This window comes from Syngnathoides biaculeatus, chromosome 20 (assembly GCF_019802595.1).
Source record: "Syngnathoides biaculeatus isolate LvHL_M chromosome 20, ASM1980259v1, whole genome shotgun sequence".
Classification (NCBI taxonomy): domain Eukaryota; kingdom Metazoa; phylum Chordata; class Actinopteri; order Syngnathiformes; family Syngnathidae; genus Syngnathoides; species Syngnathoides biaculeatus.
The window spans coordinates 13376326-13402454 of record NC_084659.1 but is presented as its reverse complement, the minus strand read 5'-3'; the positions used below and the strand labels follow the sequence as shown (position 1 = coordinate 13402454).

General features: G+C 47.8%; 2 protein-coding genes across 7 annotated transcripts in view; one reads left to right on the top strand and one right to left on the bottom strand.

Moving 5' to 3' along the window:
* Window positions 1-26129, top strand: part of LOC133493130 (synapsin-3-like) — a 159166-nt gene that overhangs the window by 117627 nt on the left and 15410 nt on the right. For all 6 annotated transcript variants that reach the window (XM_061806071.1, XM_061806072.1, XM_061806067.1 and 3 more), the window contains 2 exons: window positions 5267-5423; window positions 5744-5833. In XM_061806071.1, coding sequence (XP_061662055.1) covers window positions 5267-5423; window positions 5744-5833 — 247 coding nt within the window. The remainder of the gene's footprint in view (window positions 1-5266; window positions 5424-5743; window positions 5834-26129) is intronic.
* LOC133493131 (metalloproteinase inhibitor 3-like) lies at window positions 5900-17902 on the bottom strand. Its single transcript, XM_061806074.1, has 5 exons — window positions 17642-17902; window positions 12129-12211; window positions 10983-11094; window positions 8720-8841; window positions 5900-7542 (listed from the first exon to the last, which is right to left on the bottom strand). The coding sequence occupies exons 1-5, from the start codon at window positions 17766-17768 to the stop codon at window positions 7345-7347; spliced, it is 642 nt and encodes a 213-aa protein (XP_061662058.1). The 5' UTR covers window positions 17769-17902; the 3' UTR covers window positions 5900-7344.

Here is a 26129-nt window from a genome sequence, read left to right as displayed (position 1 = left end):
GTGAGAACGCGAGCTGCAGTTGTTTACTTTGTGAGGAGTCCAGTCAGAAGACCATTACAATAGTCAAGTCTACTTGAGATAAAAGCATGGATGAGCTTTTCCTGGTCTTCTCGACACCTACAAGACTTCCCTCTAGATATGTTATGGTAAAAGGCAGTTTTTGCGATCGATTTGATATGATTGTCGAAAGTCCGGTCGGAGTCAATCACAACACCGAGGTTTCGGACTTGGTCTTTGGTTTTTAATGATAGAGAGTCCAGGTGTTTACTAAAAGCGATTCTCTTTTCTTTATTGCCGAAAACAATTGTCTCAGTTTTGTTGTGACTGAATTGAAGAAAATTTTGTCTCATCCAGTTATTGATCTGATTTAGACCTCAATTGAACTGTAGTCATCTGGAGACAAATAGAACTGCGTGTCATCTGCATAGGTATGGTAGTCAAAATTAAAGTTTTGATACTACCTGACACGGGTGAGGTGTCAAAGACAGGTTTTTTTTTTTTTTTTTTTTTTTTTTTTTCCAAAAGTTTAGTCTATGAATGTAGCTTTTCGGTCCCCACAGGTTTCTCTTTTTCCACTCGGCCCCGTCAAAGCTGCCGTGGAAACTAACACTCAGCGACTCGAGCGCTGCTAATTCCTGTCACGTGAGCCGCCGATCAACCAGCTGTCAGCGACTTGTCTTGTGATTGCCTTGTGGCTTCGGCTTTGCCTTCCCGTCAGACACCGAGCGCGAAAAGAACACCTTGGCTTTCTTCGCGCCTCTCCGACGGGAAGGGTCACCGCACGTGGAGAGGTTGCAGTTCCCACTCTGTTTTTTTTTTTTTTTTGCATGTGCATCGCGCAATAAAAAAAAGTTGATTTGCGCGTCTTTCCGCAAGCGCGAGCATCTAATGTCGGGCTGCGTGCGACGTGGCGCGTCGTCCGCGGCAAAAACAGCTCACCACAAGGTAGAGTCATCGTGACATGTTGTTCTCTGTGGCACCGCTTTAGTCAGCCCCTTGGAGTCTCCACGCGTCGCTGCCAAAACCTCCAACGAGGCGCTCAACTCGGCGGGAGCGGCGGTCTGGCCTGCGAGGGAAATCGCGACGCGGCTAGAGTGCGATAAGTCGCAGAGTAACGATCATCGCGTCCGACCGCCACGTCACAATAAAACTTGTTGATTAATTGGTCACCTTGCCGTTTATTGAGCCGGTTTTACTACCATTATTGCCGTAAGTGTTTGGTCCACATAAAAAGCAAACGGCAATCGGGAGTGTTTCCGCTTTGCAGCTTGCAAATTTTTATCACGCCAAACATCAGAATTCAATCAAACGCACCTTTTATTGCACTTCAAGTGCCTAATTAAGACTGTCTGCACCAACGAGGCCGCGGATACTTCCTTAAACTCTGCTGCAATGAACCCAAATCGATTTATGCTTATTCAACTCGCGTTTTACAGCACTTTGAGAAGTTATCAAGGTGCTTCACAACAAACTCTGCGAATGGACCAGAACAATGTCGAGCAAAAAACCCCAAACTTCTTTCTTATTCCGATTTATGATGTTGATGTACCACATTTGAAGATCAGATGTGCAAGCGCTCCTTACAGTGTGAAAACTTTTCCCCCGGCCTCAGTGGCAGGTGGGATAAAAGTTAATTTCCGGCTGTGGCGCGACTTCTTTTCTTCTTATTTTTCAGAGCACAATTGGAAAGCGGCAGACAGATTACGTAAAAAGATCCCGGTCTGATTCTTGTGATTTTCTGTTCAGATTACTCTGGTCGCTTTGGACCACACAGAGCTAATTCAGACACACACATACCACAAGACAAGGCCAAAAGTCTTTCGGCTGACCTTCTTTAAGGCCCGTTTTAATCAGCGGAGGAAGTGGGCTGTACGGCGCTGCCCCAACACCTAATACTACAGAGAGGTTCATCTCGTTACAGAGCAAATAAATCCTATTTACAGAAACAGCTTTAAGGCGCCAAGGTGGGGGGCGGGTTCCTTTTGAGCCGCGTTCGCCGGAATGAAACTTGTTCACCATCTCCGCTTCTGTAATAAAAGCCTGAATAAAAATACCTCGGCTGATTGACGTGCCATTTCACCCCCACCCCCACCCCCACCGTGGTTTGATTTTTAAGTCAGGTTTTCATGAAATTTGATGGTTTGAAGTAGCCTGAAACTCATCTAAATGTCTACATGTAACCAACACCCTGATGAAATGCCGTTGCTTTTTAAAACCATTTTTAAACATTCTTTGAACCCTAAAGGGGAAAAAAAAAAAAAGATATTTCGAGTATCTTCATTTGTGTCATCAGTTGCCGTTATTGCCACTCGTCGCAAAACCGCTTGTTAAACTGTTCACCGCCACAACGTCTGACCAAATTTTCGGTGGAAAAAGCACTGGTGCTTTCTCCTGACAATGGAGACCAGATTTGGCGGCGATCCAGAGCTTTGGCAGGCCCGACCAGGCCAACCGCTCCGAATTTGAGCCCCTGCCAGATCCCTCTGGTGCCACCGGGCCTGGAGCCACAACCGCAATTACAACAAGTCCTATATTCAGGCCGGCGGACCACAAAATGATGCTTCGAGTCGGCCACTTCACACAGAGGAACCGGCCTCTTTGGACGTGATCATTTTGTGTGGTAATCAGAGTCACCCTTCACTAAGTTGTTTACCTACACAGATGTTTTTGCAAGGATTATTATTATTACCTCACCGAGATGAGCTTGGACAAAGCTATTATTTCAGTAGGAAACGTCCGTGTCGGTAAATCTGAAAGATAAGCCCTGGAAGACACACGGCGAATATAAATAGGTTGGATCCACGCAAAAGTAATTCGATTCTCCTTCCACTAATAAGCATAGCTCCAAATCGTGCTCTGGTTCTAATATTTAGGTCATCAATCAAGAGCTTCCCGTCTTCCTAATGGGAAAGATAATTGTCTGGTCGTCGCATTTTTGCCTCGATGACGGAATGCTAATTTGGAACAATGCCTGGTTGTGCCGTGCCGATCCTTGGAATGTACCATTTCGCGGTGGTGCATTCCCGCAAATTCTCCTTATCGTGGAGTGGCTGACATCCAGGGACTTTAAGAAGAAGACAAAGGGTAAAACTAAGAAGTCAATGGGTGAGACTAAAACACCTTCGATCTGGGGGGAAAAGCAGCATTTGGTCATTTTCCTCCATCCATCCATCGATTTTCTACCGCTTTTCCGGGTCGCGTCGCGGGGGGAAGTAGCTTCAGCAGAGATACCCAGACCTCCCTTTCCCCAGCCACTTCTTCCAGCTCTTCCGGAAGGATCCCGAGGCGTTCCCATGCCAGCCGAGAGACATAGCCTCTCCAGCGTGTCCTGGGTCGTCCTCGGGGTCTCTTTCCGGAACAACTCACCAGGGAGGTGTCCGGGAAGGATCCAAATCAGATGCCCCAGCCGCTTCATCTGGCTCCTCTCAGTGCGGAGGAGTAGCGGATTGGCACTGAGCCGAGTAAATCTAAACTATGACCCGTGGATGGGTAATAGGATGGTAATCGCTAACAGCCCGGAAAAAATCTCGTGACTGGTTCCGACCCAGTAGATCCTCACTGCGGCAACCAGATGGCCACTAAAACAGTAAATGATTGACACCGCTCGGAATATATTACCCCAGATAGACGAGAGAATGTTTTACATATGCAAAGCTCGAACGGGGACATTTCATCCGCAGCAGAGAGCGCTGGCGTGATGCAGCACTCGTGTGCTCACTCGAAACTGTTTTGGTGCCAGAGCCTCGAGGACCGGTTCCATCCAGTATAAATAGCAGGTTTGCAGCCACCGTGAGGAGGAACAGCTGTAGTCGCTCTGTCGCTGAGGACCGAGCTCTTCCGAGCCGTCCCGTCAAACATAACACTTATAGTTTCCGAACACGTTCAAGAGCTAGTCTCTAGTGGCAATCCGGGTCCTGCGCTCATTCGTGCATATTTGCATCATGTGCGTCCCTTCGAAGAGTCACAAAAGCATAAAATGGCATCCGACCTGTTATTTTGTCGCATTCCAGTGTGCTAAGCGTGTTTATAACAACCGATGGGTTCATTTTGTTTTAGTATCCAGTAAAAGCCGTGCAGGGTTGTGTATAATCCGTGCTGAAATGTTACAGCAATGAGCAGTAATTCTGTTTCAGCCGAATGGAATTGATCCCAAAATGTGCACGCAGGTACGGGTACCAGTTGGGTCGCTCGGCCCCTGGCCCAGAACAATTTGTAAAGGAAGGATTAGGCCGTGTTAATTGGATAGATAGTCCAAAAAGATTAGGCGCTCTCCTTGGCGTTTTTTCGCCCGACGCAGCTGGTGAATAACGGAGCCGCCGAGGGTGGACGCCGACTCCAGCTGCGGTGCGTAAATGCGCTGACAGCGCTGTTGGCCTGGGTCGAGCCGCCGCGGTGGAGACGTCCATTTTGAGCACATGTGGTCGGGGGCGGAGGTGTAAACCAGGGAGGTTGTTCGTTACGGAAATAGCCGTGACGGTTACGGATCAATTAAAGCTCCTTGGATGCGGTTTTTGGACGACGGCGATGCACGGCAGCCAAACTTTGATGTAGGCTCTTTTTAAATGATTCTTTTCATTTTTTATCTGCGCGTTCACTTAAAATCTGTCAGGTTAACAGCGATACGGGGCCAGACCCAAAGGCAGGACTTCCAGACAACGGCATAGTGTTCGGAGGGGTTTTATTCCAGAAACAGGGTCAGTCCGACAAGGCTGAGGGCACAAAATCACGAACTAAAGGCAGGATCCAGAAACGTGAAACGAGGTCCGAGGGCTACGACGTAACCTAAGACTTGACAAGACGTGGATAAACAAAAAGGCACAGACTCGCTGTGACAAAGGCAAGTTCAACACTAAACTTGCAACTTATGCACAGTAGCGGAGAATCCAACGTGCGTAAATGCAACGCAACTGCAAAACTCCAACTTCAATACATTGTCAATTCAAATTCCAGCGTGCGGTCAGACCATGTGACGCAGCTGTGACCGGCGACAGGTGTTTGAGATGAAAATGCTCAGAGTGCGCCCCTCCTGGCCGTGGTCCAGTCCGGCTCATGACGAAATCAGCCTATTCTGATGATCGTGATTGTCTTTTTACTGGTTTTGACATGTAGGTAGGAGTGGTTATTTTCATTTGTTTAACGCCGGGAAAGCAGCATGACGCATAAACACAACGGGGACACTCACGAAGGAGCTGCTGTCGGCCACAGCTCACACGGCGACGAGCTGATGTTACGCGCCACTAAAAACATGTTGTGGATCCGCGTCCAGGTCCTTCAAACCGGACTTTGTCCTGATCCGCCAGCACGCCTACAGCATGGTGCCGGGGGAGGACTTCAGGAACCTCGTCATCGGCTTGCATTTTGGCGGCGTGCCGAGCGTCAACTCCCTCTTCTCCATCTACAACTTCTGCAGCAAGCCTTGGGTGGTAGGTCAATTATTAGCTGTCCGCTTTGCTCCGCTTGTCGCCCCCCCCCTCCTCACCGGCGAGTTGTCTGACTCCCCCCCCCCCCCCTCCCTCGGCAGCTGAATTTATTTGGGCTTTCGAACGGAGCCGTAACACCTGTCCCTGGAGCCGCCGAGGCAGGTGACCTCCAGGGATTCGTGTTATGACTCACTCTGCAGTTGAATGATTCAGAATGCTGCAGTGAAAAAAAAAAAAGGGGGGGGGGGGGCGGCCTCGCATTCTCGTTGCTTTTTTTTTAAAGGATGTGCTTGCTTCACTAAGTTGATGATTATTTCTTGCAGTTCTCTCAGATGATAAAGATCTACCACTCCCTCGGCGCGGGGAAATTCCCCCTGAATGAGCAAACCTTTTACGCCAACCACATGCAGATGGTAAGTGCCCTGTAATTATTATATATGCAAAAAGTACAGTATTGAGAAGCATATGCCCACACAAAGTCATATTCATTTCATCTTTATTATAAAAATATAAAATAGCCATACTTCAGGAAACAGCGTTTACACACAGACTATACACGGTTTCCTTGATTTGGATTTTTTTTTTTTCCTCCCCATAAGGATCAAAGTCGAGACAGCATATTTACACAAATGTGAACCACAGAACAGGACACACAAACGCCTCAGAGGAAACGCCTCATCACTAAATTTAGTGTGGATTGATATAAATAGCACACTGTCGCACAGTGGTGAAAAGTACTCGGTTTGATACTGAATTAAAAAAAAAAAAAGTGTTCTTCAAATCGGCTGAACGAAATGTGTCAATGGGGCTAAAGCGTCGAGCGCCGCATTCAAAGTCACGCACGCTGTTTTGGCGCTGATAAGGTCGTGGTTCCGATCCTGAGGCAAAATGCGCGCCTGCCGATTTCACGGAATGAACTGAAGAAAAAGTATGAATTGTCGGCAGAGCGCCGGTACGTTTTATAGCGTGTATGCGTCTATTTCAAACCGTTTCCGTACAAAAAAAAAGATTGAAAATAGACACGAAAAATATTCGAAAAGCCTCTGTATATTGTTGATCGGTTTGTGAAGAGTACCAAAACGAGGATATTCTGTTCATTCAAAAAAACAACACGACATTCAGCTCGAAGACGGCGAGTCTTCCGTTCAGGACAAACTGGTTGTTTCTCTCTCTCTCTCTCTCTCTCTCTTTTTTTTTTTTTTAAAGATATTTACATCCACGGCAAATCTACCTTCTGATCCAGATAAATAAATGTCTTACAGAGGTTGCGGTTTAGCTGATAATTAATTTCTGTAGCTTATGTACAATAAAAAATAAAATCTGGCCATCTCTGGACAACGTGTAGCTTTTCCGTGAGCCGGCACTGTAACAGACATATTTATATTTATAATATATATATATTTTTTAGCATTGCTCTGATTTCATCAGTGCCCCAACATATGATTTTGCCCTCCAGTGATGAACACCATCAATATCTACTGCGCTGTACTGAGAATGCACAGTACTGCAAGTGTACTGTGAAGTTAGATGGTACGTTTTTTTTTTTTTTTTTTTTTTAAAGGGACAATTAATAACCTGCCTTGATGGCCGTGAGCATTGATTGATTGAAATGATGCCGTTTGTTTGAATTTACACTAAAGCTTGAGATCCCAATATGGCGGTCGTACGTTCCGATTTGAAACCCAATGGTATTTCGGATTTATCAATTGTAAAGTTCGACTGGGCAGTCTGTACAACAGCGACAAACGAACGAAAAAGTCAATCAGAAGTGCTACAAAACAGGCACTGTAATGGATTGGCTATTCCCCCCCCCCCTCCCCCTTAAATATGGGACGGTTTTGGAAGTCCTGCAATAACTATACAAGGGACAAGATGGCGTCAAGAGGGGGAGGCGATATCTGTTCAGCCAGGGCGGGTGCTAGGTTCAGGGGTCAGTTGTGTTGACGACCGTTTTGTCGCGGGCGTTCATGCCCCGGTACCAGCTGCAGTAGCCCTCCTTCTGCTGGATGCAGGCGTAGTGTCGGGACTGGTAGCCCGGGTAGCCGAAGTGGGACAACATGTCCGTCCACAGGCACTCGGTCTTGGAGGTCACAAAGCAGGGCAGGTAGTGGCAGGGCTTAATCTGCGAGGGCACAAAAACGAGTCAGAATCCTCGTGGGAAATCTCAGGAAATATATAACACACCCACTTCAGAATATTGCAAATGTATTTTAGCAAAAAATGGAGAAGTTGTAAAATTTGCGCTGGGTGTTTGTGCAAAAAGGGGCGGGGCCTTGTGTGAGTTTCTGGGTGTGAGCTGTAGTTGGCAGCAGCTTCTGTGAGAGTGTGTTCAGTGCCTTCAGCTACTGTCTTCTCAATGTTTTAAAAGAAAAACATGCTGAAAAGTTAATTGGCCTCTGTGGCTCACACCTACAAGAAAAAGGATCTGAAAAATAGTTGGGGTACGGGCAAAAAATTAAGCTTTAGCGAGGAAACACTGCACCTTTTGTACGATGTTCAAGTAAATACATAAATCTGTCTTTTCAATCATTACAAGCAAAAGATTTTGCTTGCCGTGTCAGAAAAAGGCAGTTTTTTTTTTTTTGCGAGAACCAAATTCGACCCATTGAGGCCCGCGACGCTAAATGAGCTTCCACCGATTGACAGGATGATTTTTTTCGTCGCTCCCAAAAGAGTCTTTAAACGCTCGCCGGTCCAGGTGCGAGCACAAAAACCCCACGGGCGTGAAAAGGAAAAAGGAAGATCTCCGCAGTCTAACCTCTCAAGGAGGTAATGAACGGAAACGGCGTCGATTGACAGAAAGTCGCGGTCGCCAGCTGCTGGTTTGGATCTGAATGTGACAAATTAAGTGCAATTTCGACTTCCCAATTTGGGTGTTTTAAAGGTTGGAGAGAATGTCCTCCAAGGTTGACAGATGTGTGACTTCCCGCTTTGGAGTCATTTTAATTAGTGGAAGAGAAGCGCTTTGCTGTACTGTAAGGTTCACGCGCTGAACAACTTTTCCAAACGCCAGCGGCGGATTCCTAAAGGTGTCGGGAACAAGTGGGTTTTTGTAAGGATCCACCGCAGTCGATGACGCGAGCAGACATCCTGGAGACCCCTTCGTTTTTATGTGTCATGGATGTGCAATGTAACCGTCAAGGTTGTGGACTTAAGCGGCAACACTGGACGATCTTTAATGACTTTTCAAGATCTGTTTTCCTTCCCCTATAATCGTAAATAATACGTGACGGTGTGAGTGAACCCCTCTTCCTGTCTCGGGACTTGAGGCCTTCCCGTCCTAACTGGTTTCCACTCACCCTGCAGTTGCAGCCCAGCTGGTAGCGGTGGTTGATGCCCTTCTTCTGGGCCAACGAGAGGCGCTCCCACCGCTCATTGAAGTTGCAGAGTCCCGTGTACACCTTGCCGTCATACACCCGCCCTGGAAAATAGTCAAGGACGTCTGTCGATTAGCATTTCTCAATCATGACCCCCGACTTGGAATCAAAGTTCTGTAGACAGTATTTCATTCTTAATTCTCACTGTGTGTTACTTTTAAAACTGCAGTCCTGGTAGTAGTACGCAGGCTGGACGACTATCCTCAGCACCCCAAGCAAACCGGTCATTTTCGAAGCACAAAGACCCTTTCCCATTTTGTAAAGTTTCACAATCCGTCCACGTGCGGTCACACCATCTCCTAGCGTACGCCCAATTAAAGCATCACCCCTATTCGTGAATACCCAAAGGTCACCGCGCGTCTATTTTTGGCACCGTGGACTGTTTGCGGCTTACCGACTCCTGAGACAGGTGCTCTACGGCGAGCGCGAGGGCACTCGGGAACATCAGGATATGTCAGCGTATGCCCCCTTCACCATGTTTTCAACACGCTGGAATTTGACCTCCCTCGAGTATTTGTTTTTCTCCCTTCCATCCCTGCGAACCTCCAGCTCGCCCCGCATCCCCGCACAGGAGTTAATGGAGTCCGTAGCCCACTTCTAAAACTGCGTAGAGTGCGAGACGCCCTCCTGAAATACTGAAGCCATCATAGAAAGCTGAAGACGCCCCTCTCGCATGCCTGTGTGTTTAAATCGCCTGTGATCATATGCGCGCCTTAATATAGACGCCCCCGAGAGCCGCGGTGACTTCACTCGCACCCGGGCCCGAAAAAACATAGCCGCCGTCCCCTAGCAACCTGGAGCCGGTTCGCCAGCACCACGGGGATGCAGTTACAGTATGTACAGGTCAGAGCTTAACGTCGGTTACGTATGCCAAGCGCAGCGGGCTCCAAAGTAAACTGAACGTCTGTTGTCACAAAACGCCCGCATTGAAAAATAGTCGCATCCTGCTCGCTTGTAATTACAACTTTCAAAAGTTCCCTCTGGGTTCTGACAGTTGCACTCAAGTAGTCGATTTTGGAGTTCCCTTCAGAGACCCTTCAAAGCATTCTGTTCTCAGATGCAACCAGTAACAGGAAATCATAAGTCTTCATCTGATTTACTCGGTGTGTTGCTCATATAGATTCCTTTTTTATTTTTGAATCCATGTAGACTGAACTGTTGAATTACTAGAAACTAAAATGTGAAGGGAAATCCAATTTTGACCAGAGACTGGTAGTGTTGTTTGATCTTCCATACCAGGGGTGCTTAATGCCACTCAATCGCGAGGCAGTCTTGGTCGATCGCGGGACCGCGTGCCAAAAAACAAAAAAAAACAAACAAAAAAAAAAACTTTACTTTACCTTACACCCCCCCACACACACACACACTCTTAAAGATGTACACTCATAATTACAAATGTTACAGTCCTTACGCAGCACATCAATGTGTTTTATAATAACAGCGTGCACCACCGCTGCTTTAGTTAGCAACACAGTCTAGGCAACGTTGAGTGAAGACGAGCTAGACGTGCTGATTATGTTTACTTTCGATATTAATGAAGAAAGTTTGAAAAAAGAAATGCTGTTGTTTTAAGATCCAATGACTGTCAGAGTACATGAATAATCAAAGAAAAAGTAGTTAAACTGGATGACATTTTCTCTTTTTCGAGTGGGAAAGGTCTGGTCTGAAGTCAAAGTAGAAAGTGCAGGATGAGATGGTGTGTCATTTTAAAATTCCACCTTTGTTACAGCCTGATCCAGCATGAAAGCACAGACAATACAGTGCACAAAATGCTAATTCTGTGTTTTAAATATAGGAGGCAACATAACATTAATCTTAAAACGGTTTTCTTAAAGCTCGTGAGAGGCTGGCTGCTTGAAAAGTAGATCTTAGGGTTAAAAAAAAAAAAAAAAAAAGTCTAGACACCCCTGTTCCACTCCATCGATGGCCTGCAGGAGTGTCGAAAGGTCACCCTGGTGTTTCCAAAACTATTCCCACATAGTTTGTAAGCATGAAATTGTGCAATATGCCCCAAGAATCAAGCCAAAGCGCCAACTAAGTAGCTTAGTCTAACCCCCCATTATTTAATTGAGGTATGTCTCAACACTTTTGTGGATGTAATACGGCGCCAGTTATCCAGGGCGTAGGAAGCTTTTTGGATTACTCGGATAATACTCTGCAAGACCAAAACTGTTTCGCAACTCACCTGTGATGAGATACTGATACTTGTTGATGTCAAACTTGACCCCGCACAGGCTTTCCGAAGCGTCCGTGTAAATATGCTGCACATGCTGGACTTTTTCGAAGCCTTTGTACATCTGTCAGACATCAGAGGAGAATCTTGGGTCAAACGACGTTTAACAGATCAAAAAAAAAAAAAAAAAAAGCACACACACACACAACGTGTGCCGTGCCGTACCCTCGCACTGGCACTGCGCCCCTTACTTAGCCCCCAAAATAAATAATCGGCTATGAAATTAAGCACGTCGGCTTTATCAGATGACATTCCTTAAGGAATGCCTTGTGGGAGAAAGGCGTATTAGTGCAGCGCTCCTAACCAAATCACAGATAACACGATTATGTCGCGTAATGTGCTTCGACTTTGATGCTGCGCTGGCAAGCCGTCCCGATATTCGCGGCTAAGCCGCGGACCTCGGCGCTCTCTCTTTAGCTCAGGTATGCGGAGTCAGTGTTTGCCCTGAGAACCGTCAGCTTTTCTCCGGCGCAATTTATTTGTCTGGGAACAACAGGAAATCCGTGTTTAGACTTTCCCGCTCCCAGAACAAACTGTTACTTAAGCCCCGTAGGTTTGGGGGCTCCGGGACGGCATTTTTCTCATCGGATCTGTTTAAAATTGGAAAGAAATGCATGCTTAATTAGCTCACATGGAACACTCCTGTTTACAAATGAGCAGACTGGAGTTCAAGTAAATAAACCGAGAGATTAATTTCCCATCAAAATGCAACCCAATGTCAAAAAGAGCATTTCACGCATTCCTCACCGCTTGCGCTCGGACCGTTGGAATGTTTGCGCGAGGAGTTCGGTTGAGACGTAATGCCCGCAAAGCCCCGTAATCCCGCAGCCCGGCTCCCGTGTAAGCGACGGGCTGATGTCAGCATCTCTGAGAAATATGCGGCGTTATGTAAGAAAATGGGGAGCGATGCGCTTCTCCGCGACGTCGTCGTCAATCTGTCAAACGGCGAGACCCGCGGTGGACCGCTGCCTCGTAACGCTGGCTGGCGTTATCCCAATAAAAGTAATCAACTTGGGGAAAAGAACATTGTGCCGCGATTGAACAAATTTCAAGAAAATGCAAGAAAAAGATTGGTCAAAAGTTTCAAGATCGTCTCACCTTCATTTGCTTGACGGTGTAGCGCATCGTTCCAAAAGGCCCGTCGCTCAGTAGCTTCTTGCCCACCACTTTAGCGCGAATGACTACAGAGAGAAAGAGAGAGAGAGAGAGAGAGAGAGAGAGAGGGAGCACCTAGTCACCAACTTTTGTAGCTGATTCCGACAAACTGTCACATTTTATCAGGCGTCCGGCTTTGAGCTCAGCGTGGCCTGGCCGGTAAGAGCCATTAAAAAGGACAGATAAATACCACTTCAGGACCAGGTTGGCACCACGGTTAATCCGTTTATCCGATTTTCTGCATTGCTGCTGTTTGCCAAGCAGGGCAAATGAGGGGGAAACGCTAAAGAGACATTTAGAGTTTTATTTACTCCGTTAGATAATAGTAAGAGCCCCATTGTGGTGTCACAAAAAAAAATACTCAGTCATATCAGGCTGACATATCAGAACTGAACTTTTGAATTGCCTTCTATATTGAGATCAGGGACTCACAAAGTCTTTATCTACGCGTAAGACCCTCATGTTCCCGGCGGCGAATTGTTTGCTTTCCCTCTCGCCGAAGCAAGATGCTTTGAGACGGTAAATTGAACCCAAGCAGACCTGGGGGTCCCGCATCAGAGATCAGTCCTCTCTGAAGTTCACCTGCTGCCCACAGCCCGGCAGCCGCAGACACAACTAAACGCTGACCGTGCTTGTTATCTTCCGCCTGTGGAATTTCCTCCCAACATTCTTTGGGGGTTCACATTCCCCAGAAAGGGGGTTGGGGGGGGTGAAATGTGTGGAGCCTATTCCACTCTATTCAACCGCGGGGATGAAGGCATCTGGCGTCCCGGCCGCCTGCTTTGGATTTGCCGAACTGAAATAGCTCCAGGAAAACGGAAATGGGGACAGAAATTAAACCCTTAAAGGAATCAATGGCGAGATTGTGAAGGTCCTGATTTAAGACGAGAATTGTTGTGGGGTCTGATGAAATTGAGCTACGCCGCATTTCTTCATCTGGAATATTGCACCATGACTTGTGTGACCTCTCCAAGATGTATCCAAATGCTATTTCAAACCTTTTTCCGACTAATTACCGAAGAACCAAATCCCGTTTAAAGAGGATCGTGCAGCTATAACAAGATCCTTTTAACTCTGTGACTTCTTTTTCGAGCTTCACCCCCAAATGCTCGTTTTTCCCTACGAAACCAGACCTCGGGAGAAACACGTTAGTCAGCGTTTGAAGGGAAAGCGCCGTCAGCTGATTTCACTCAAGTACCTCCAGAAAGAAGCCCCTTTTGTTGGACAGCAGCCGCTAATTGGCCGGCGGTGGTGCTATCAACCCGAGGAATGCGCGGAGGCCCTCAGCTGCTCCGGCGACGGAGGATTTCTCAGACTCCCCCCCGACCTCTGATATTTACGGAAAACCTCGCCGCGCCAAAAGTCCGCTTTACGGGTGTTTCTTTAACCCATTTCTAAAAAGTGATCTCACGTCAGCCTGTCCTGACACCGCAGCTGTGACGCACATTCATCCGACGCAGAGGATGTGACATCAATTTTCATCAGTGGGAGGCTTATCCGAGATAAGAGAGGTAACCGGGCGTCTGTCGAGCAAATTAATTTCTCTCGCTATCTCTCGCCGAAAGCGGGAGGATTACACAAGCTCGATGCGAATGCTTCATCTTAAGGTAAGCCTGTAATTGAGTTAAACATTCATTTCGGCCTACGTAGTATGCGGCGGACAAAACGCGGTTACTCATTCGCTTTTGCGGGGCATGTGCGCGAGCGCGAGGCGGAAGGCGGGCGACGGATGATTTTATTTTATTTTTTTTTTTAGCATGCAGAAAAGCGGTCCAAGTTTGGGGAGGCGAGTGGGCGGAAGAGGAATTCTCAGGATGACACACTACCACGCTCAAAAATAAACACTGGAAATGAATCCCTGCTGTAGAGGTTTGAAAAACTGCAGCCCGAGTTTTCATCAGGACTGATAATGCGGGACGGAGGAAACTTTCAAAGTTCAGCCCATTTGCCTAATGGATGCCATCTTTGTTAGCTCTCTTTGAGTTGCTAATTGCATTCCACTTGAGTCTTGGTTGAATTGTCCCAATGCCCCCCCCCCACCCCCCATCCCCCACCCGTGAATGCTAAAGTCAGTCTTGTTGAATTCATCATCGATGCATTATGTCCTCGGCGACATGAAGGTGGTCGGTGACCGCTCGTTGAATTGTCGGTGAGCTCCGGGCCGGTTGTTTGAAATATTGAAACTCCTCGCGAGCGTCGGAAAGGGCGGTGACGAGTGCGACATTTGATACGTTTGTCCGAGGGGACAAAGCACGTCAGCCGTGTACGGAATCTGAAACCTTTGTCTTTGAAGTCACTTGAGGGAAGACTGTGGCTAACGCTCCCCCTAAGATGCCGGCCAGCGCCGTTTAAATGGGGAAACGGTCATCAGTGTCAAGGAAGTATCTTGAAACGATACAGTCCGACCGAGAGACAAGCTAATATATCGTAAGTTTAGCCTGGGTTGGGAAGTTACATAAAGTTTGGACCCCCACGTGTGTTTTTTTTTTTTTTCCCCAAAATCAAATCACAAGCCACTTTCGTGTCACGATCATTAGTTTCAAATCATGTTAAAATGTTTTAGGGTCGTAGTTTAAGGTAGCGGGGTTGCGTCAGGAAGGGTATCCGCCGTAAAAGTGTGCCAAACAAATATGCGTTCATCTAAGATGCCAATGACAAGCCGAAAGGAAAAGAAGAAGAAGAAGTTTCAGGCAATTGTAAAACATTTGCGGGCCTGTGACTTTTTCCCAGGGTTCGCGTCAGGGCTCGATCATTAGTACCAGGAGAACCTGGTCACTAAGCCTCGAGTTATGCAAAGTTTTAAAGCACTACTTGCTTGACACAGGGCGGGAGCTGTTACTCTCAGTGCCTGACCGTCAATCCCGGACCCGGCATAAACACGAATCGCACTAATCCCCTACAAGTGACCTGGTTCACACCAAACGTACACTGTGGATTGGCTAACGTCACCCGCAAGGTTCTTGGGAACGAATGTGGCGATGGAGGAATATTCCATTCGGGTGAAGGGTCCAATTCTGCTGCCAGGTTACCAACTAGGTATCTCAAAGGAGACGATCATGAGCTGCCTGATGCTCAGGTGCGTATTAGGAAAGTTTTATTCTCTCGCGTCGGGAACGGTCAAAACCAGAGAACACAACAACCAAAGATTTCTCTCTCGCTGTGCTAAATTCAAACGTATGCCTCAAAAAGATGCACTCTGCAGATAACGAACGGCCGCTGACAAGAAACAAAACTGCGACAACCCAGTTTGCAACGCTAATTGAGATTCTGGAAATCGAGCGGCTGCGGGCGATTACGGGTCAAGGCCGCGAAAACAAGAGCGCAACGCTTTGAACTGGAGCGCGGCTCGTAAATTGGGAAGATTCAGGCCTGTCACCTTTGATGTTGTCAGTGGGAATTAGAGAGTTTCTCCCCCGCGGCATAAGCGCCTCAAACCTCTTGGGTTTTTTTTTTTTCTTCCTTTTTTCCTGCACCGACTCCTGGTTGAAAAGCTTCGGCGGTGCACGCAACCTGACCTGTCAGAAAATGTAATGTTTGAAGACTTTTGCGTAACAGGAACATTCCTCTCAATTTATTACTTTTTTTTTAATTAGAATTTTCAACTTCAAAATAGGAATTTGCGATTCCACGTCCAGCTGCTGTTTCAGAAGGTCGCAAATCAAAACGGGAACGTGGGAAAGAGATTTTGAGTGGCTCGTAATTGATGGCCGTCCCCGATCAACGTCGGTTCCAGATTCTGAATCTGCCGACTCTGATCTGGTCTCAGTTCTGAGAAAGATCTGAACCTCTCTGGGAGAGAGGGATGCAAAAACAGCCTTTTCACTCCCACTAAGCCTCTTGCAGGATTGATGACATCAGGCATTTTATGGCTCTTTTCAAATGTCGATCCAATTCCCTTCCGATTAAGTTGCGGCCGAGCGTCAGGTGACGCGAGCACGGGCGCCACGCAGCGGCGTGTGCTCGCGAGAGCCGCTCGGGGCGCCGCTCTCATGTGGTTTTCCCATTTTCCTGTCATCTCGCAATCTCTCAAATCCAGCTCACGGGGTCGTGCGATTCTGGCAGACGTGACCGGCAGCGGAATTGTAAACACGGAGCGCTCGGAGGCGTACCGACCGGGGAATCCAAAGATTATTATTATTTTTAATGTCAGTAATCACATGCGATTTCAATATTTAGCAATAATATCAGAGGTGTCATACTGAATGAATGCAGAAGTCATGTCTGCAATACTAGCCGGCGATTATTAGGTGCGTAACAATACATATTTTGCTCCAAAACATTCAAAACACATCTAACTCGGTAAACAACAACAGTGAGGCTCAGCCTCTGCCTGTCACATGTCATGGTTAGCAAGTTGCTTCTGGCACTGCGTCAAACTTAACTTGTTTGAATGTGGGGGGGGGGGGGGAACTACCAGCGGTGGTTTTACAGCATAATATTTGAGACGAGTGATGTTTTCGCTTTCCCATCATGTACAGTCGCACTTTTCACAGTTCTAAGCGGCCCAGAACGACAACTTGGCCCGCAACCTAAACAAGTTTGACATTCTATATGAAGGACAAAAGGCACATCTTATGAAAAATGACTCCTATCAGCCCCTAGTGGTGATAACTACTAAGTGCAACATAATCAGAAGTGAAGCATTTGCGTGCGCGCTGCGCGTGTGCTCGCGCGAGGCCACAGCTGCACAAACCAGGACTCCCAAGGTGACACATGGTTGTGCGTCTGCGTGCTTGCTTTGGACTAAGAGATGATTGTTTGACGAAGGTTGCATCGAGGTTAGACCTCTTTTTTCCCGCCCCCTTTCTTTTTACAGTGCCTCGTGATGGCGTCATGTGTTTTGGGAATGACAGTTTTTTACCAGGAAGGAGACAAATAACACGTTTCTCCTTCGACTATGAATGGGGAGAGCAGCTGATCCGCGGAGAGGTGAAGAGCCAAGTTCGGTTCCAAGTCGAATCTTAAATTAAAAAAAAAAAAAAAAAAAACTTTTTCTGAAGCTGTGAGCGCTCCTCCGACATGCAGCGTGCAAGTTTCCTTTCGATAATAATCAAACTACTCAATAAATCAACTTTGTCTACGCACGCCGAGAGACTGACTGGGTTCATAAATTACAACGAAATCCCGGCCCGAATGCTGAGGTTGCAGTGCGGATAAAATCTACGACCAAGTTGAAATGTTTTGCATGCAATGCACCTCAACTTCAAACGCTCAGATGATGGCCGAAATCCATAAAACTTTTGGCACGCGTGTCCGAAACTCTCCTCGAGCCACTCCGGACTTGACGCGGTCCCGTTTTTCGTGCTCAGCCGTCAATTTCATTCGGAAATAATCTTCTGAGTTGGATTATAAGCAGTGGATATGCAAGCGAATTTGAATAAGTGAGTGAAACGGGAGCAGTTTTTTTTTTGTTTTTGGTTTAAACGCGTGCGTTGTGCGCTGCCAGCGTCGCTTACCGATGTCGGAGTTGCAGTAGGCGTCTTGCGGGTGCGTCAGGGCGCACGAGCAGCCCTCGGTGAGCTGCTGGAGCTGCAGGCTGCTGACGAGCAGCAGGCTGAGCAGGTGCCTGTATAGCGACTGCATTGCTGCGTGGTTTTCACCCCCCCCGCACTGCTTCCGCTGGCTGCTCGCTGTGTTGTTCTCCGCGTGGATCCGCTGCCGGTTTACGTCCCAAGTGTCGCCGGTGCGTCTCTCTCCACTCCGATGGCTGAGAGCGGCTCCGGCGTCACATATAAGCGCGCCGCGCAGATTACGCGGTGACGCCCCTCGCCACCTCTGCTACCCCCGGGGGCGGGGCGCCCAATCGTGGCCCGATGATGTTGCTGGAAATTATCCCCCCCCCCCCCTCTTTTTCAAAGATCGACTCATGGATAAATCCATGTGGAAAATAGGATGTAGCTTTTATTTTTTCTTCTTCAAATGTTATCATTAAAAAAATAATGACAAACTTTGTAGGACTTATTTTACTCTGATTCAAACGTGGTGCAGGTTAAAAAAAATTATTAGGTGATATAGAAGAATAATGATTGTTATGCCACTCACTGCAGCTGAATTCATCGTTGCAGTTTTGAGTGAATGCTGAGTCAATCAGTCACTGAACATGAATGCCATCCATCCACTCGTTTTCTTCACTGCTTATCCTCACTAGGGTCACAGGGAGTGCTGCAGTCTATCCCAGCTATCAACCGGCAGGAGGCGGGGTACACCCTGAAGTGGTTGCCAGCCAGTCGCAGGGCACATAGAGATAAACACCCACACACACAATCACACCTTTAATTTTAAATATTGAACACCAATATTAATTTTGTATGGCGGTACGGTGGATCAGTTGGTAAACCGTTGGCCTCACAGTTCTGAGGTCCCGGTTCGATCCCGGACCCGCCTGTATGGGCTTTACATGTTCTCCCCGTGCCTGGGTGGTTTTTCTCCGGGCACTTCGGTTTCCTCCGACATTCCAAAAACTGAACACTTTAAATTGCCCCTAGGTGTGATTGTGAGTGTGTCTGTTTGTCTCCATGTGCCCTGTGATTGGCTGGCAACCAGTTCAGGGTGTACCCTGCCCGTTGACAGCTGGGATAGGCTCCAGCACTCGACCCTCGTGCGGATACGCGGTGAAGAAAATGCATGGATGGATGGATGGATGGATGAATCGATGGATTAATTTTCTTAAATCCCACTTTGGCAAGCAAAGAAAATAAAAATATCCGAGGTATAGACTTTTTACATCATCTTTATTCACATCCATCCATCTTCTTTGCTGCTTATCCTCACGAGGGTCGCGGGGCATGCTGGAGCCTATCCCAGCTGTCACCGGGCAGGAGGCGGGGTACACCCTGAACTGGTTGCCAGCCAATCGCAGGGCACATGAAGACAAACAGCTGCACTTACAATCACACCTAGTGGCAATTTAGAGTGTCCAATTGATGTTGCATGATTTTGGGATGTGGGAGGAAACCGGAGAACATGCAAACTCCACAAGGCGGGTCCGGGATTGAACCCGGGACCTCAGAATTGTGAGGGCAGCGTTTTACAGCTGATCCACCATGAACATGAATGGATGATGATTATTATTAATAAAGTTATCCAGTCCAAGCATGCCTGGAGTTGAGCACGCTTGCTTATGTTGTAAATTAACTTCACGTGCACACGATTATATGCCGCCGTTCAAGCGCAAGAACTGAGATCCTGCCGCCTCAGCCCGCCTGCGACCTTGAAGGCAGCAATCAGCGTCTCCTTTTAATCCGAGCCTATTCTCAAACGGCCCGGCGGAGCGCAACGATCGGGGTTAAATTAGCCAATTAAACTCATCTTCTTCCGCCTCCGACCGTCTCGGCGGACCTGAGTGCAACCGTGTTATCGCCGCGGAGGCTTATCTGCAGAGACCGGACGGGAGCTATGTTGAGGAATGACGATGCCCTTGCCCGTTATATAACCGAGCCGGGACTAATCACGTTAAGCAAGTTTGACCATTCCTGTGCCTTCGTTAACGATTGTCTCACGTTAGACTCTCTTGGATTGGCTTTTATTTTCTCACTTGATAGAAGTTAAATTAACCGAGATGACTGACATCATGTTTATGTAAATTATACGTTTTGGGCACTCCATGACTCCCTTATTTTTATTTTATTTTTTTTTTATCTGACTGCCACTACGGATTTCCTTTTCTATTCATGCCTCACGGCATGAGTCACATCAAACACTTCCATCTCGCATGTATTTTGACTGTTGGACCCAAAATTAAGTCAGTGTTTGCGCAGCAGATTACGACGACGTGACCTTTTAGCGTTTTCTCATTTAAGAGGCCAGATCGGATGCGGTTGAGCGACGTTAATAGCGGCAGACATCAAGCGCACGCACGCGAAGCTGTTGGGCCGCCGCGACTCATTGATAATGCGCCGTCAGATATTATTTCAGCCTGCCGACCTGACGACTGAAATAACAGATCTGCGACATTCCGCCGTTGAGGCACGAGATCGGCATGCGCGATGCGGCGGCAGCGGCGGCACCTCACTTTGTAAGCCCAAATGTGGAGACGAAGACAAAAGAGCTCTGAGGAAGTTGAGTCATTTGATAGAGCAAATTATTTTCAGCATTCCTAACGTAGTACGAGGGGGAAAGTGGCAAATGGAAGTCCCTGGAAGGACATGCAAATGCCACGCAAGGAAGCCCGGGATTCGAAACCAGAACCTCAGCAGTGAAGCAGATGTGGCACCCCCTCAATTTATTCTTTTTCACATTTCTTAGTCACTCTGTACAGGTTGCAATCGCGTTTGGTTGGTCAGCTTTTAATTCCACTCAAGGAACTGACACATTTTGCACATTTCATACTTTAAACCTTGACGGACAAATATGTTAGAATAGTACAGGACATGTATAAGGCCAGCAGAATAGCGGTGAGATGTGCCGTAGGGGTGTCAGTAGAATTTAAGATGGAGGTGGGACTGCATCGGGGTTCCGCGTGTGTTATGTGACAGAAGAGTCTCTGCTAGGGTGAAGGCAAAGTTTAGCAAACATTGGTGAGGCCGGCCATGATGTACGGATTAGAGACAGGAAGCAGAACTGGAGGTGGCAGAAATGAAGATGTTGAGGTTCTCGCTTGGAGCGAGCAGGTTGGATAGAAGTAGAAATGAGCTCATGAGAGGGACAGCCAAAGTTAGATAGTTCGGAGGCAAGGTTTGAGAGCGCAGACTTCGATGGTTTGGACATGTTCAGAGGCGAGAGAGTAGAAGGGCGCTGCCGGGCAAAGGTGCGAGAGGAAGACCAAAGAAAAGGTTGATGGATGTTGTGAGGGAGGACATGAAGTGGGTGTTAGAGAGGAGGATGCACGAGATAGGGTTAGATGGAAAAAGATGACACGCTGCGGCGACCCCTCACGGGACAAGCCGAAAGAAAAAGAAGAAGAATGCTTTCAACCTTGTGGGGACAGATTGGGGAAGACCACAATTGTACGGAATCAGACTTAACTCTGTTTTTATTTTTTTTGGTGGGGTGGGGGCGTAGTAAGCTGTGTGGAGAAACAGTAGCAGGTGGCAAACTGAAGAAAATGATTTTTTTTTTCTTTTGCATCTATTTGATGAAGTGGCGCTTGCTGGCCTTGCGCGTGTGGGATGCGTTGCGTCTTCCTCTCGACGACCATCCGGTATTAGTCAGGCACTCGCTCCCCCTTTTAACTTTGCCGTCATACGTGGGACAAAATACTCGAGTTATGCGTGCCTCTCCCAAATGGTCCTCCTGTGCTGATCCGCGTAACTCAATCGGTGGCCGCGAGGTTACGGCGGGCCGCGGCATTGCGTGTCGGGGTTCTTTGAGAGGGGAGCGCGAAGAGGAACAAAGCGGTGACTCAGAGGAAATACCTTTCATCCGACTGATGAGCCTTAAAAAGACGCAGGAAGAGGGGAGGTTTGAAAAGATAGCACCGCCGGGATGGGCGCGCGCCAACGGGGGAGCGTCCGGCCTTGACTCGCCCCCTCGCTCGGCCCGCGTGCCATACGGGCTAATTGGGACGGACTGACGACCCCCTCCTGCCCTGCCCCCGTTCGCAGGTCGGTGGTGCTCCCGGGACAGCTCTTGGGAGTCGTTTCAAAGGAGGAAAAACTGTAATTGGATGTCTCCTGGTTGTGGGGGGGGGGGGGGGGGGGGCTTTTTGCTCAGGTTGGGGTCATTTGTCTTGTGCTCTAGTGGAGGATGTCTGTGCTCCTCTGCAGAGTTGGAAAAAGTCGTATAAGTAGCAGGGCTACGGATACTTGTTTTTTAAAAAAAAAAAAAAAACACCTCATAAAATCAGACAGTTTCCCTTTTTTTCTAACTTACAGTGCTCAGAAAAAATATCACATGCTCCCATAACTTCCCCCCAGAAAATCAAAATAATGGAATGATAACAGCAGAAAGAAATACAAGACAAAACATTGGCATTCCTGGAGCTGATAGCGTCAAACATTTCTCCTGAACAAAGACACAAACAGGGGACAGTTGATATTTTTTTCTCGGGATGACTTATAAATCAAGCACAGAATACTCCTGAACTATGACTGAATTTCCCTTTTTTTTTTTGTATTTCTTTGAAATTGGATCGCTCCTGACAGTGTGGCGCATTCATCCCCGACGTCGTACTTCGATCCAGACATGATATCACGCCCGTCTGCCAACTTTACTGAATGCTTCAGCAGATGCGCACCGGCTTAGTGACTCGAACGTTGCAAGTTGCGACATCCGAGAAGAAAACACGTACATGGCCGTGAGCCCCCGTACGACGCGATTCAACACCCCCCCCCCCCCCCCCGCACAATAAAAGATGATTAACGGTCAGTTACTTCCTTCTGGGGCGAGCCGAATGTAACCGCTGCGTACTGCCAGGCGCATATTTGGACGCCGTGCCCGGCAAGGAAACCCCGCAAATGACTACGTTGCGTTACGGCACGAGACAGCAAGACACCAGGCCTGACCGGAGAGACATGGGAACATGACAACATGGAAATAGATTTAAGAATTCCTTACGCTTGAAGGGTTTGCCTAATTAAAGCTTTTTGCCCTCAAAGACGCCCTCAAACGGTCATTGTGCCAATAAACACCAAAGGAATTCGTTCCATTTGAAAGTAGTCACGTGGTGCTTATTGTCAAATAAATAACAACAAAATACCCTCAACATCGATATTTGGGTGGCAGGTGGAGGAACAATTAGAAAGAGGTGGGACTGCATCAGGGTTCCGCGCTAAGCCCCTTCCTGTCTGCAGGAGAAATGGATGGGCTGACAGACGAGGTTCTACTGGAATCCCCTTGGACCATGATGTTCGCAGGTGATATTGTGATCTGCAGTGAAAGGAACAATTAGAAAGATGGAGGCACGCACTGGAAAGGAGAGGAATGAACATTAGTCGAAGTCAAACATGAATGAATGAGAGGGGCGGCGGGGGAAGAGTGAAGCTCCAGGGAGAAGAGATGGCGAGCGTGGACGACTTCAAATACTTGGTCAACAATACAGAGGAATGGTGAGTGTGGTAAGATGAAGAGAAGAAACGGGTCGAAGCCTGGTGGAACAGTTGGCGGAAGGTGTCTGGTGTACTATGTGACCGTCTCCGCTACGATGAAGGGCAAAGTGTATAAATCAGTGGTTAGGCCGGCCATGATGTACAGATTAGAGACGGTGGCACTGAAGAAACAACAGGAAGTAGAACTGGAGCTGGCAGAATTGAAGATGTTGAGGTTCTCGCTCGGGGTGAGCAGGTTGGATAGGATTAGAAATGAGCTCATTCGAGGGACAACCCAAAGTTGGATCTTTTGGAGACAAGGTTAGAGAGAGCAGACTGCCATGGTTTGGACATGTCCAGAGGCGAGAGAGTCTGAGGATGAAGCTGCCAGGCAAAAGAGCGAGAGGAAGACCAAAGAAAAGGTTGATGGATGTGGTGAGGGAGAACAAGAAGACTGAGGGTGTTAGTGAGGAGGATGTGGCGACCCCTAATCGAGACAAGCCGAAAGGAAAAGAAGAAAGAAGACCCTCAACATCGATATTAGCAGCGCCTTGACATCTAAACCGATGAGATTTTTCATGTAACTATGCATGACTGTGCTTAAATGTTAAATACAACCAAACTGTGCTTAAAAAATGTGCTGTGGTGGATTTTAGAAAAATAAACAGATACACACGCCATTCTAACATGTTTGATTTCGTCATGTTAAAACGTTTTGATTCATTTCTGTGATTCCTTCATAGACCACTGGTGGTACTCCCGCTGGACTTTGAAAATCATTTTGACTACATTATGCAACGTGAACAAAAATCAACACGTGGTATTCAAAACATTTTCCAACAATGAAGTCATTTTTGTTTTGGCCAACCTCGAAGTGCACGCGCTTGTACCGTATTTCCTCCCTTGCGAAGCGGTGTTTTATTCCACCCCGGGAGCGTTCCAGTTCATTTAAGCGAGCCCCGTCCGGACGAGGCAGTAAACCGGATTAGTGGGTCTTCGGTGGAGAAAAAGACAAATTGTGTAGCGGGGCTCGCGTTTCCGCGAAAAGCGAGCGGCTGCGGGGAAAGGTGTGCGTGGGAAGACAAAAAGAATAAGAAAGGGAGCACTTATTTTGGGAAGTCGGTCGGTGGAGAAGCGGTGAGTCATCGGTCAGAGGTCAAGGTTGTTAAGAGGGTCTGGGGGATGCTGATGTCACTCCCGCGTCGGCGGGGTTCGAACGTTGATAATGTCAGGAGATGGCAAAGAGCAGAGAGAATATTACAATGGAAATTAACACTTTGTTGTTTATTTTCCCCCAATCATTTCGGGGATTTTTTTTGACTATTATTGTTGTTATTATTCCGAGGGAAGTCGCGAGATGACAGCAATGGAATAAAATGAAACAAGACAGTTCTTTGTGCATAGAGGCCAAAGGGCGTGGGCTCGTCTGACTCGAGCTGATCGCGAGATTCTGGAGAAAGAGCAGCTGGCGCTTCATCATTCCTGAGTTTCTTTTTGGCGGTCGGAATCTGCCATTAAGGGGAGAGGAGGCTCCATGCAAACATTTACAGGATGGGAATGCTGCGGGATTAAACAACATTTATGTGTTTGGAATGGGCTCACGAGAACTTGGAGACGGCATCCCCCGGCCTTATCCGAGTCGTGGTGACATTAGCGCGTGTTTCGGGGATTTGCGTCGCGATGTTTGCGCTTTTGAGTTTTGTAAAGCCGTCAAAGATTTTAGTGTGATGGTCGAAATTGGCAATATTTCACGGAGTCGTTGCTCAATTGTAGCAGTCCCGCATTTGGTCCTCGTACCAAGGCCTCAAAACTTCCGAGGCTGTCGGAATACGTTACTTATTCCCGGTTCGGGATGCGCACTTCCGAATCCAGCCGCTCCCAAACGTCTTCCAGGACGTTTCACCCGAGCCGCCCCGTGGACCGCATTTTAATTGAAAACAGCGGCGGCGCTGACATTTGGGCCGGGCCCGCTCTGCGCTCGGCGGTCGCCTGCCTCTACTTCCTCCGCTGTCAAGTCGTCTTCATCCCGCTTATCGCCCTTTCCCAAGTTGAGGGCAGGAAACGTTTGTCTAAAATGCTTCCTGCTCTTTTTTTTTTTTTAGTTCTTGAATGAGTCATTTATTGAGTTTGAAGCGAATGTCACATCCATTTGCTTTTCAGAGACGTCACTGGATGCAGAATTTTGACCCATTCCTTTTGGAGCTACTGACATTATGTTGTAAATTCCCCCTTCAAAGCATCTCGATTATCATTTTGCTTTTAAAAGGCGTCAATGATAGCGGAGCATTTGGTTCAGCCACTCACTGTCTCCGTTCTTGAGCAGCCGAGTCCCCGGTTGACTGGCCTGACCGGGCAAGCGGCTTCAGCGTCAGTGAGTTGTAATTTTCTCGACAACGTCAGAACGGTTGGCAGGGAGAAGAGAGAAGCTGAGAGAAACTCTGCGCATCGGTAGCTAAAGCAACACTTTGTCCGCTCCTCCATCAAATCCAGACTCCACATCTGCTTCTGGTCCTGAGGGTTACAATGGAGGCGCTCGTTTACGGGATCCAGCTTCCTTGGTTTAATGTATTTCCAGTGGAAACAGGATCATGGGAGCGAGTCGTTCCAGAACGTTCTTGATTTGTTTTCTGCATGCGCGCCTGCGTTCAACTTTCCTACCTGTAGCGCGCAGGGCTTCCGTCACATTGTTCCCAGCTGGACTTTTCCGATTCACGAGACGTAACGTTCCGTTGGGTCGTGTGACCGGGAATCAGACAGTCACTTCGTTTCAGACTTCATCCAACCGGAGCCCCCCACCGCCCCCCCCCCCCAAAAAAAAAAAAAAACGGGAATGTCTTTTCCTTTCCGAGGAACGTGGCACCATGTTGCGGGGTCAGGCCCGTCTGTCCCACAAAGGCTGGAATCCAAGAAGTGAACGGACGAGCGGTAATCACGTTTGTCTCGGCAAAGACCGCACGGAAGCTCAACCGAAATTGCTCGA